We start from the raw sequence: 11,980 nt of genomic DNA, 5'->3' as shown, positions 1-11,980 counted from the left end.
GATTTCAAGTCATTTGGACATCTGAGCAGCTCTCAGCAAAAAAGACAAATTGGGGTCTGTAAAAATGTTTTTTGAGAGCTTCTCAGATGTCCAAATGACATGAAATTTGAGCGGGTCTCACGCATCAAATTTTCTACCACACAAAAAAAATTGAATTTTTTTGAATTTGTTTTGAATTTTTTATGTTTTTTTCTAACAGGGTGCAGATGAGCCTGGGCACCGAAACACCCTACTCGTAGAAGCTGATTTTTTTAAAGATAGGTTCAGAAGCTGAATCTTTGGAGTTGGGAGAGTTGGGAGGCGAACAGGCCCTTGGACTAAACCTAGAGTTCGTCAGGAGTTGAGGAGGAAAAATATACTTCTCTATTAAAAATATATTGATACAAAGACTTGTAAAATAAGGCTGAAAATTAATGTTTTTATAAGCCAGAAATAGCCCAGATAAGAGATATCACATACTATCTTTCTTGTTTATACCGAGGCCACCTAGGCCTGAAATGATTTGACTCCATGAGTAAATTCCTAAGCCCAGACTAAGCCCTAACCAGTAACCAGCCAAACTAAGTCTTCGACAGTTCGACTTCACACCATGCTACTACTAACACACTGATACAATTGGATCATTCCCTGCCAGCGGCTGCTTACTACTGAGAGACTGGCAGGCGGCTCTTGTTGGCAGCGCGGCCGCAGAGGATCGCGTTGGTCGGCACGGGGAGCTCGTCGCGGACGGAGTGCGTCGGCGTGTACACCCGGAGGTAGAACTGCTGGCCCAGGTACCTGCGCACCCAATCCTCCGACCTCACGTTCCACATCCCCACGTTGTCCAGCGCGATGAAGATCGCCGTCCACCCTCTTGGATACACCTTCTCAAAGCAGCAACAAAAGAAGTGTAAAACACATTCATCAAGTCAAGCAGGAAAAGGAAGAAAATCTTACCTGCACCGTGCACCTCGTGACTGCATCCACGAGGTTGTAGCCTTTCCTGCTCTGCTCGCTCCACGCCCCCTTGTCCATCCTACGAGGACCGACGAGGAGAATGATCATGGAGCAGAGTATTATATACGTATGCATGAGCCTCACGATGACTTGATGTGCACGTACCCGGCGACGAAGACGCTGTAGCCGTCGAGGTGCCAGCTCTGTAGGCTGTCCTCGCTGTTCTCGAACACGACCTCGACGAAGGAGCGGTGGTCGGAGTCCATGACGGCCGTCGCGTTCTTCAGCGCCGCATCGGCGCCGGTCCCGTTCTGCGTCCCGCTGTGGCTGGCCGCGGGCGCGTCCGGGATGGCGCCCATCCGGTACACGCCGCTGATGTTGTAGTAGTCCGCCAGCTTGAGGGGCGTGTCGGCGTCCACGTACGACACGCCGTTCACGCCGTACCTCGGCTTGCCGCCGACCTGCCCCGCCGAGTTGGCCAGCCGGATGGTGCGGCTCACGTTGATGGACCCGTAGTGGTACGAGCCCTGCGGGTTCGGCCGCGGCCCGCTCGCCGTCAGGTTCGTCCTGCACGTGGTCACCACAGCAAGCTCAGACCCGAACACACCGATTAACACGCCGTTTGTCTCTAGAACGGGCGGTCGAGATGACGTGATCCGTACCTGATGGAGCGAGCCTGGTTCAGTGAAAAGTCAACGTCGCTCTGGTTCAAGGCACGCGGCGGCCCAGAGAAGCCGGTCGAGCCGGCGTAGCGCAGCACGGCGGTGGAGTTGAGGGTCTGGTTGGTGAACCGCGACGAGACGGCGATGTGGTAGCCCCCGGCGGGGCGGTCGGCGGTGAAGAGCACGGAGAGCGACTGGCCGGCGTGGACGTCGAGGGAGGTGTAGGTGTTCTGCACCGTGTGGGTGCCCTCCACCTCCACGAGCGTCACGTTGTGGTCCTGGATCATGAAGTTGAGCGTGCTCCGCAGGCCGACGTTGGAGACCCGCAGCCTGTACGTCTTCCCCTGCTCCACCGTGAAGTTGGCGCGCCCCGGGCCCTTGCCGTTGATCAGGATGGCGTCAGGGGAAGGCAGCAGCTTCCCGTCGTCCAGCATGGCTTGGAGAGCCTGACAAGCAAAACCAAATGGATCAGTTATAGCACACACCAAAACTGAAATGAACCGACAGATGAGTGCATTTCGTGCAAGCCAACGCCTTGCTTGGCGACATATGTACCTTGTGGGTGGTGTTGTACCAGTCACCGATGAGCACGGTGAACTCGTCGGCCGGCGGGGGGAAGGGGATGGGGATCCGCGGGCGGCTGTTGATGCGGATGGCGCCGAAGCCGCCGGCCGCCTTGTGGAAGGCCAGCGAGGGGAAGTAGAAGAAGCTGCCGATCTGGTCCTTGGCCTGCATGTGGTACGTGTAGTTCTGGCCCGGAGGGATCGGGCAGTTGGTGCCCGACACGCCGTCCTGCCACGAGTTCTTCCTGTGCTGGATCCCGTTCCTGTTCATGAGTAACTGTGTTACGTTACTTTTGCCTTTGCGCAAACTATGGATAAAAGTGATTAACTAGATTAATGCTGCAGGTAACTTGTTTGTACTCGCCGAGATATCCGGAAAGGTGATACTATGAGATATATCTTTGCACTAATTAAGTACTGCCAAATTAAGCACGAATAGGAGACATCATGATGCATGTAGCAGAATTACTTCTCTGTGTTTGAAACTGGCAGTGAAGGAATTTGGCATGCATCTATTTTTGTTCAGCGACTTGCTGATCGCCGTTTCAAGATCAGATGCGTAGCAAAGCTTAAACGAGACGACGCTGCGCGACTTGAGTGCTACTACACGCAAACAAATCTCCCCTTTTAACGCCCGCTTTCTTTGATCTCGACGAAACCATTAAGCTAATGCAGATCTAAAAAACTAAGGGGGTGTTTGGTTCAGAAGTCCTAGGACTTTTTCTAGTCCCAAGGACTAATCAAAAAAGACTCTCTAGTAGAGTCTTTTTTAGTTCCTGTAGAAAAAGTCCCTTCCGTTTGGTTCTTAGGGACTTTGAGCATTATTGGTTTGACGCCAAAAATTGGCATTCCAATATTTGACAAATGCCAAATATTGGCTAGTACTTGGTTGGCTACCATGTTTACTTGCCAACCTCACAAAAAGTTGTCAATTATTGGCAACTTTTGATATTGCCAATTGCTGGCTTGCCAAGTATTGGCAATGCCAAATATTGGCATCAAACCAATTATCCTTTTTTTCTAGTCTCTGGGACTAAAAAGTCCCTGAACCAAACACCCCCTAAACTGATGCAGATTAAAGTTGTGCAACGACGTTCGAGTAAGCTAAAACCGATCAAAACCAGAAGGAAGTAGTTAATGCAGATAAAACTGGTGCATGCAACGCTGAGGAATGTCTCGAGTAAGCTAAAAAGAACTTGCCATGAAAGCAGGAACGGCTCCGGCAGCCGGTTGCGCACGTTGATGACCAGATTGTCGTTCGTCTGGCAGTCGATCTGAGGCCCTGGAAACTGCCCGTTGATCAGAATACCCTACAGAGATCGAAAATCAAACACGTCGCAGTTAACCTCAGATGCAGCGCAGATTAAAACAGCAATACAGCAATAGTTAGCTAGGCTCGAAACTATATATGTACCTGCTGCGGAACTCCTCCGAGCGGGTTGACGTCGCCGTAGCTGACCTCCCAGTCGAAGAACCTGTAGGGAGCCTCCGCCTGCGCGGAGAAGACGAGGGAGAAGACGCACGCGAGGGCCACCACTACTCGCGCCGCCGCCGACGCCGCCATCTCGACCTCCGAGGGGCAGGAGACGAGACGAGACGAGATGGGATGGCGCGGAGAGGAGATGGATTGATAGATGGCTCCGCGGGAGTAGAGATGAAGATGCCCGGGTGGGCATTTATAGACGGCGGCCCCTCCCGCGCCGTATAGATGGAAATCTGTTGGGATCCTATCTCGAAATATTTTTGAATCTGTTACGATGTGCAGGTTGTTACAAAAAAAAAAATTCTTCCTTTTTTGGGATGCGCCCCCCTGCGGCCGGCCATGCCAGGCTGGCCTGACGGGCCAACTCTCGGCTTGGATTTTCGCACATCTGGACCTGGGCCTTGGCCTGTGGGGTGTGTATGTGACACACTGAAGAAGCCAGAGTCTGTACCTCAAATAAAAAAGAAGCCAGAGTCCGGGCAAAAAAAAAGAAGCCAGAGTCCGGGTCCGGGATAAAAAGAATCCAGAGTCCGTCCACTTCCAGGTGGGCCCTCCCCACCGTAACTGCAGGCCGGCTCCTCCTCCTCCCGCGGAAGACCGGCCACCGGTAACCATCGCCACCACCTCCCTCCTCCTCCTCCTCACGTCGGTGCGGCGGCGAGGATGCCGTGCTGCGGGGAAAGCGATCCTCCCCATGAGGCCATCAGGGTCCTATCCCAACCCCAGCGCCACGGCTCGCACGGTTCGTCAATTGGTTCGATTTGGGGGTTCCGGCCGGGGTCTGAATGCCTGACCGGGGCCGGGGATTTGAGCGCAGGGAGGAAGCCCTGGAGGTGTGTCAGGTTAATCGTCATGCTGCTGCATGCGCTCTTCATCGGCGCCGTCTTCCTGCTCGATCCGGCCCTCCGGAGCCAAATCCGCCAGGACCAGTGGTATAACAGGCCCCCTCTCCCCTCCTCTGTTCCTCCTTGCCTGTGAAACGTTTCCGTTTGTTTAGATTATATGTTAAGATATCCGATGTTTGGAGTCGATTTTCTCCTAGCCCGTGTTGGCAGCTATTGCTTTTCCCAGCTACCATTTATTCGTGTAATTAGTTCGTGGCCTGCTTTAATTTTGAAGGAAAATAGTTTTGGTGTGTCTCTGCGAAGAATTGGAAGTGTATGTCCATACGTGCCTGATATGTTTGAAGAATATTAGTACTGAGCGGTTCTAATGTTTGACAGCTTATTCAGAATTTGATGGATACTGGAAATTCATTATGTTATCATGCATCTGTTCTCTGTTTTTCATTAGCATCTTGTTATCTACTCCCTCCTTTCCCATATTAATTGACGCTCAAACGGATGTCTTAGAAGATATTTTACTGGTCATCTGTCTTTAGCCTTCCTACTGTCCACTCTTGATGCCAGGTACATGTGTTTATATGGAGGGCTGGTGTTGTTTACCTTGGCGCAATACCTATATACAGCTAATTCATCACCAGGGTAATTCGTGCTTCTCGATGTTATTGAGCCCTAGAGTAAGGATTATGCATAGGAACAGCGATGCCTTTTACACTGCACCTCATTTCGTCCTCTTGCTGTTAGGTATGTGGCTGATATGTTGAAGGCTGGATCAGCGATGCACGCAACCTTCATTAATACAACGACAATCTCAAAGTAATGTCATAAGTTCTTTTGTTTTGCCTTGGTTAGATATGTGTATATTTGAAGGGCTGGAGCCTGCCAGTTGCGCAGACTTACTTTATGCTAAATTAAAAATGTTTTTTTATGATTAAGAAAAGACAGGTCTGTTCAAAAAACGGGAGCTTAAATTATTTCATGAGCCGCAGCAAAATAGAGCAACACAACCCACAATCTGCTACACCTTCGTCGCTTTTGCAAATGATGGATCTATATCCTCCTGGATCATCCAGCAGGTGCACTTGTCTGGATTTGGAATTATTATTATTTTCCCTCTTCCGAGGTGTAATTTTCAATATATATTGCCATCTATCTTCGTTCTGTGATATGGTTGTATGCTTCCATTTTGTTTAGGGATTTGACCTGCTCTTACTGCCATCTCATTCAGGTAATCTTTATTATTCTAAAGTTGCAGCCTATTGTAATGTTCTCTATAGTCAAGGCAATGATAAAATAACTGGTGGTAACCAGCCAGCAATATACCCGTCTTGGAATATTGATGTTAGTGCTTATGGCAGAACAAATGAAATTCTCTGGAAAAATATATAGAAATGAAAGATCAGTTGACTTACTATCATTGGTATGCGTATCATTTCAAGCATAGACTATGTAGTTTGTCTTATGTAAACTTGATTTAAAGATCAGTAGAAAGCAATTAAGCATGTCTTGTGTCATGTCCAATATGTTTGATTACTAGATTATTATGGCATGTGCTTACTGCTCTTGTTTGCTTACCTATGAAGCTGTACCCTAGAGGGGTTAGGGTATGTTGTTCGTGACCAATGTGTACCATATCATTATTATGGGCATGACAGAAAAATTGGTTATTGTTTGGATGGTTGCCGCATTCTAGTTCATTTTTCGTGCCAACAGTGGCCATTACTAAAAACATTGCTTGCCAATTTTTTGGTAGGGCAAGCTTGGTTCACACCAAACACAACCTTAATGTATGAAAGCACCAGTTATGGCCTAGAGGGCAGTAATGTGTCAATTATGTTACTCTCCTTTCTCATTGTACCCCGTGAGTCACATATTAGAAACCACAAGAAGACTTTCTATCACTTTATTCTTCATTACCATTTACCAATCTGACAATCTATTTGGCAAGATAGTAGATTGTTTTTTTATATTGCATAAAGAACTAGTGCAGGCTTATTGACTCAGCTCAGCATAATATTGAGTTTGTGATATGTGAGTTTGTTATTCTCAAATATCTATGTCACATTAACTTGCAATGTCCATGAAATATCTTTAACTAGCACACGTTTCTGTTATGCTGGTCGCCAAAGCTCATCTTTTGGTGTTGACTACCTTTCACAGCCACCACGAACCAAGCATTGTCATGATTGTGACAAGTGTATTCTCCAATTTGATCATCACTGTACATGGCTTGGAACATGCATTGGCATTAGGAATCATTGCCGTTTTTGGTGAGATTTTTATTTACACATTTTGCAGCTTATCTTTCGAACACATTAAATCTCGAATGCACGATATATATTATGTTTTGTAGTTTAGTGTATGCTATTATGTGCAAATGCCGCAACATCCTTACCTTCTCCAGTTTTTGTACTCTGCGGTCCCTATCGTTTAACAATAAATCCAGAAGCCCCCTGTGCAGAAGTTATGTTGGAATGGAGGACCGCTCTTTTACCAAATAATGAGGCCATGCCCTCATACTTTCTCGAGTCTCTACTGTCTCTATATCACTGTTAACAAGGAACTGCTTGATTTCAATTGGGACTGTGTACTGATGACCATTCCCACCCTTTCCCTTAATATTGATCTAGTGGAATTGGCAGGCTTTTACTTCTTTTGCCGTACAATCCATCAACCTTTACTCAGATAGTCGTATCTACCAAAATCCAGTTACCAGTGTTTAACATGATGTCATGTATCTTGTGAATGTTCTTTCGACATATCTGGGGCATGCTAATTCTTAACTCCTAACTGAAAGCACACCGGGTAGGTTTACAGAGTGCCTTGTTGGCATTGTAGTGCTTCTGTGGCTCCTGTACTTCTTTTAAGATCAAAGGAAAAATAATGGCAAGGAGAACTAATGATTATTGAACTTACGAGGTCTCCCCGATATAAGTAGAATTGCAGCTTTCACAGAAAAAAAAACTCTAGCGATTATTGGACTCACAAAGTCTCCCGGATGTAAGTAGAAATTGCAGCTCTCCTCGATTCCTTTATTTTCGTTAACAGCTATGTCCTCTTAATATGCATTTAATTTAAAATATATTGTTCTTAAATGCTTCTGATGATATATTGGAATATACATATGTGATGTTATGTTCTATTTTATGACTCATCAAAACTATATCCAGCTTATGTCATTGCATAAGTGATATTTTCTAGGTGGTACATATTTGGACAAGCAAGTTTAGTTATTTGGACTGTTGCTCTCTACATCCAGTTCTTACATGTGGATATGAACGGGTCCTGGTATGTACCTCTACCTTTTTTGATCTAGTTTCACTACTCATGGTATGTACTTTGGATTTCAAGTTTGTCCGGCAAACATTTTATTTGTTTCTTAATCGACAGGTTGAAGGGTTTGACTGGCTTAACACTGTTGCTGCCGTTGATAGTAATCCTCATAGTTTTGCTGATCTTACTCATGTTGCATACGTAAGTTTTTACGTTTATATATTGACAGTAGTCTGTTCTTTCAGAATTCGCAATCTGCTATGCAGAATACAAAGAAAAACTATAACAATAGCTGTTGACATCAGGAATATCTTACATGTTGTGAAGTCACAAATTAACAGTGACCTCTTCACTGATGATTATTGTATTCACGAGCTTGTGTATATCTGTAGTTACCTTGCTCTTACGAACCAAACGACATATGAAATTGCCAGATGGAAGCGAATATCTTACCTAAGGTATGAAATGGCTGAAGACTAGCATTTTTCTCGTTATATTTGCTTGTCTCTAGTCTACCATAATGAATCGATCAAATGACACTTACAGGGGAGTTCCTAGAAAGGTGCATCCTTTCAGCAAAGGTATCTGCAGGAACCTCTATGACCTCTGCCTCTCTAGACAGAAGGGATATGTTCTGGAAGCAGTACCCCCACTGGACGAACTAGAAGCCCGGGCTAGACCCTACACCTGCCGAGATGTAATCTGCTGCCGGTGCTGCTAGTACGCGCTATATGTGAAAATACATTAGTTTAGTTTGATGCATATAATAACATGGTAAAGATACTTGTGGCTCATTGATGTTGTACAGCATATACTCCTATATATAGGCACCTTTTTGTCTCTTATAGAATGCATCCTGATCAAACGATGCCATTAGATTGATCTGAGTATGCATGTAGATTTTTCAGTTTATTCCTTGTAGGGTTGTAGCTTCATAAGAAAATAGTTTGAACTTAGTCGCACATTCGCTGTAGAACGCTGTGTCTGGGCGATGCAGCTCTTATATGTTAAATGCACAACTGAAAACCCGTTCGTTCTGTATCTGATGATTGTTCTTATATATATTTCGTCCTCGGTTGTCATGCTTTATTTTTGTAGTCATTACTACTGTATATACGATTATACGTACATATCAGCTGGTCTTAAGGTTTTTAGACACTGAAAACGACGAAGTTACAAGCAATATATAGAACAGCTGATCTGTAGTATAATGTTTGAAACGTAGATTCAGCTTTTTGCTTCTAAAAGAATCAACATTTCAGGTTCCAGTACAAGACATAGTATACTTCTCAGAAACAAAATGAAAAACAAGCCAGCATTACATCACATTGATACGTCTTCCGTTGGTGGATTAGACAGCAAACTTGCTTCCATCTTCACTCGAAAAAAAAAACTTGCTTTCATCTTTAAATTCACTCACTGGAACTCGGCGGGCTTGAAGAACTGCACATGCAGGCCAGTGGCGACGAGCCCCCAGAGGTTCCCGACTATGAGGACGAAGCTGAGCCCCATGCCGAGGCACCCCAGCGCCCAGTTGACGCACCACATCGCCGTGCCCCTCCCGGGCTTCATGATGGCCAGCCACATGAAGCACGGGTAGGCCAGGGTGACCGGCAGCGAGATCCCGCCGAGGAGGCCGGCGAGCTCCGACAGGAAGGGCAGCGCGACGGCGATGAGCAGGTTGACGGCGCCGAACAAGGCGCGGAAGCCCGCGCGCAGCCACCACGGGCACGGCCGGTTCTTCTTGTGCACGTACCCGGCCTCCATGTTGTCGAACACCGGCATGGCGTAGATCTGGAACGTGGTCAGGCAGTTGACGATCACCAGCAGCGTCGCGAGACCGATCACCAGCCGGGACACGTCGCGGCTGTGGAACTTGTAGAGTGCGCTCAGGATCCCGTTCGGAGGTATCTGGTTGCCGTAGGCCCAGAAGCCGCCGATGGCGACGGGGTAGAGGCAGAGAGCGACGACGAGGTAGGCGAACTTGACGCCCTTCCACATGGGCACGTGTGAAGGATGCTTCAGCGTCGACGGCATTGTGCCCTGCAAAGCCAGCACGCTCACTCTCAGCGACTTTTCTTCATCGCCGTTCGTTCTCAAAGCGGCACGAGGACATGAGCAACGGATAACGAGGCTAACATGCACTAGCTGGGAATGGGAGGAGAATCTCTTTTCCCGGGTTGACACTTACCTGAATCTCGAGCACAAGATTGTGCCCCCTGAAAGCGAACGCGATGATGCCCAGGCCATTGAGGACGGCGATCGTCCTGTCGACGTCGCTGCTGGCCTTGACCGGGTCGTAGGACACGCCGGCCACCCTCCCCTTGGTCACGGAAATGACCCAGATCATGGTGCAGTAGCCGACGGCCGCCGTCGCCCCGACCAGGGAGACGCCGGCGATGGAGTTGAGGTTGGGGAGCTGGGACAGCACCACGGCCACGCAGACGAACACCACGTACCACTCCACCATGGTCGGCGGCCGCGCCACGCACGCGGGCCCGCAGGCGATGCTGAAGAGGATCTTCATGCTGCCGCCGCCCACGATGATGAGCGCCGTGCAGGTCCCCGCCGACAGGTACATCGTCGGGAGCAGCGCCAGGATCTTCCCCCATCTCTCACCTGTTGGAGGAAGGCCGAGGCAAGGCATGCATGATGAGCGTGGAAGACAGCGATCGAAAGAGACGACGTCGTTTGCCGCACGACGTCGCCGTGTTAATTAATTAGTCTGAGATAATAAGCGCGCGCGGGAATCGGGGACGTACCGAAGACGGTGGTGGCGAGGTGCATGTACCGGCTGTAGCGTGTGCCGCCGGCGACGGGCTCGTGGAGGTTCACCAGCAGCCGCAGCGTGTAGAGCTGCCACGCGAATGCCACGGTCAGGCACACGATCGCCCACGTCCTGCAAGAACCCAATCCACGGGCCGGACAAATTAAGTAACGTACGTGTAGACGTGTACTCGTGTAGTACTATATGTTCATCTCTCGATTGAATATAAGTGGGGTAGCTAGAAGGTACCATCCGAGGGAGGCGAAGGCGGCGGGGAGCACGAGCGCCTGGAAGCCGACGCCGGAGCTGAGGTTGTGGAAGGCGGCGTAGTAGGCGTTGCCGCTCCTGGACGCGGTGATGGGCAGCCAGGCGTCGCGCGGGTCGGCGAGCTTGGTGATGTGCCCGACCTCCTCCAGGTACCCCCTCACGCTCGCCACCGCCTTCTTCACGGGGCTGGCGAGCGGCGACGCCATCGCGCGCAGCGGCGACCGGCTGGGCGCCGGAGAGTGCATCTGCGACGGCGGGGCGGACACCGGCCGCGGCGTCGGCGGCGCCGACTGCACCTCGCTCGTCATGGCCGCTCGCTCCCTCCCTCCGGTGTAGTAGTATATGCTAGCTAGCTATAGCTGTACCAGTGTAGGTGCCCAGACCTTGTGCGAGGAGGTGAGCTCGGTTGGTTGCTGATTCCGGCAAGGCTCGGCGGCCCGGGAGATTTTATAGGCGGAGTTTTGTCACGCCAGCGCGGTTGGTGAACGTCGAGTTCGCTGAGCCGTGCGGCTTTTGGGTGTGGACACCGTGAAGCCCGGGCAGCAGCAGCCTCGATCGATAGTGTGGCTGGTGAGGCCGAGACTGGTCGCAGCCATACATGCAGCGGCGACACGACACGATCATACGGTCTCGAGTGCATGCTGGTCATTATTAATGTTGGCACTAGGGAGCACACAGCAGCGCCGTGTCACCGGTCGATCTTTCGTGGTGGGATCGTCTGGCCTGCCGGCCGGTCTGACCATTAATTTGTTTGTGCAAGGTTAGATATGCATGGTCAGATGCATATATGGACGTTTATGCAGACGTACCATGCGCATCGTCGGCCTTGCGTTTTTAGCTGCAACGCAAGCACCTGGTGGAGTGACTAGCCTGAGGTGCACATATGAAGGGGAGTGGTGAAATTTCCTGTTGGACATTAATTATCAACTCATGAAAAGTATGGCATATATATTTATTGAAAATGGAGGCAAAAGATTTGTAAGGAAAAATACGTGAAAGAAGCCCACCGCTCATGAAAAAAAACCCGGTCTAGTTAATGAATGAAAAACCGAACAAAAACCGTCACAATCCGCTAAACGGCATAATTAAGGTACCCCCACATGTGTCGCCACTCAACATCATTACTTCTTCCAAGTAGGCGCCATCACCATCCCTAATCTCCGAACGACGTTGCCATAGACGATCGT

The 11,980-nt window shown here is 49.1% G+C and overlaps 3 protein-coding genes across 5 annotated transcripts; 1 reads left to right on the top strand and 2 right to left on the bottom strand.

The window, feature by feature from the left end:
• Positions 1 to 398: 398 nt before the first annotated feature.
• LOC123054178 (L-ascorbate oxidase homolog) lies at positions 399 to 3,819 on the bottom strand. The gene is made up of 7 exons (XM_044477890.1): positions 3,576 to 3,819; positions 3,362 to 3,471; positions 2,154 to 2,424; positions 1,599 to 2,044; positions 1,102 to 1,503; positions 937 to 1,015; positions 399 to 863 (listed from the first exon to the last, which is right to left on the bottom strand). The coding sequence occupies exons 1-7, from the start codon at positions 3,723 to 3,725 to the stop codon at positions 645 to 647; spliced, it is 1,677 nt and encodes a 558-aa protein (XP_044333825.1). The 5' UTR covers positions 3,726 to 3,819; the 3' UTR covers positions 399 to 644.
• A 298-nt stretch (positions 3,820 to 4,117) lies between these two features.
• LOC123054177 (protein S-acyltransferase 10) lies at positions 4,118 to 8,848 on the top strand. 3 transcript variants are annotated; one of them, XM_044477888.1, is made up of 11 exons: positions 4,118 to 4,386; positions 4,462 to 4,576; positions 5,054 to 5,128; positions 5,231 to 5,302; positions 5,428 to 5,562; positions 5,681 to 5,714; positions 6,647 to 6,756; positions 7,688 to 7,774; positions 7,877 to 7,960; positions 8,065 to 8,217; positions 8,306 to 8,848. In XM_044477888.1, exons 1-11 carry the CDS (start codon positions 4,308 to 4,310, stop codon positions 8,478 to 8,480), a joined length of 1,119 nt encoding a protein of 372 aa, XP_044333823.1. In that variant the 5' UTR covers positions 4,118 to 4,307; the 3' UTR covers positions 8,481 to 8,848. The 3 variants fall into 3 exon arrangements, with proteins under 3 accessions (XP_044333823.1, XP_044333821.1, XP_044333824.1); XM_044477886.1 differs by having other exon boundaries at positions 4,152 to 4,576; XM_044477889.1 differs by having other exon boundaries at positions 4,159 to 4,576; positions 8,152 to 8,217.
• Positions 8,849 to 8,962: 114 nt separating this feature from the next.
• Positions 8,963 to 11,379, bottom strand: LOC123054176 (lysine histidine transporter-like 8). Its single transcript, XM_044477885.1, has 4 exons — positions 10,776 to 11,379; positions 10,522 to 10,658; positions 9,951 to 10,378; positions 8,963 to 9,802 (listed from the first exon to the last, which is right to left on the bottom strand). The coding sequence occupies exons 1-4, from the start codon at positions 11,099 to 11,101 to the stop codon at positions 9,176 to 9,178; spliced, it is 1,518 nt and encodes a 505-aa protein (XP_044333820.1). The 5' UTR covers positions 11,102 to 11,379; the 3' UTR covers positions 8,963 to 9,175.
• Positions 11,380 to 11,980: the final 601 nt, after the last annotated feature.

The sequence above is a fragment of the Triticum aestivum genome, chromosome 2D (genome assembly GCF_018294505.1).
Source record: "Triticum aestivum cultivar Chinese Spring chromosome 2D, IWGSC CS RefSeq v2.1, whole genome shotgun sequence".
NCBI lineage: Eukaryota > Viridiplantae > Streptophyta > Magnoliopsida > Poales > Poaceae > Triticum > Triticum aestivum.
The sequence above is the reverse complement of the archived record's forward strand: the minus strand, read 5'-3'. Positions and strand labels throughout refer to the sequence as shown.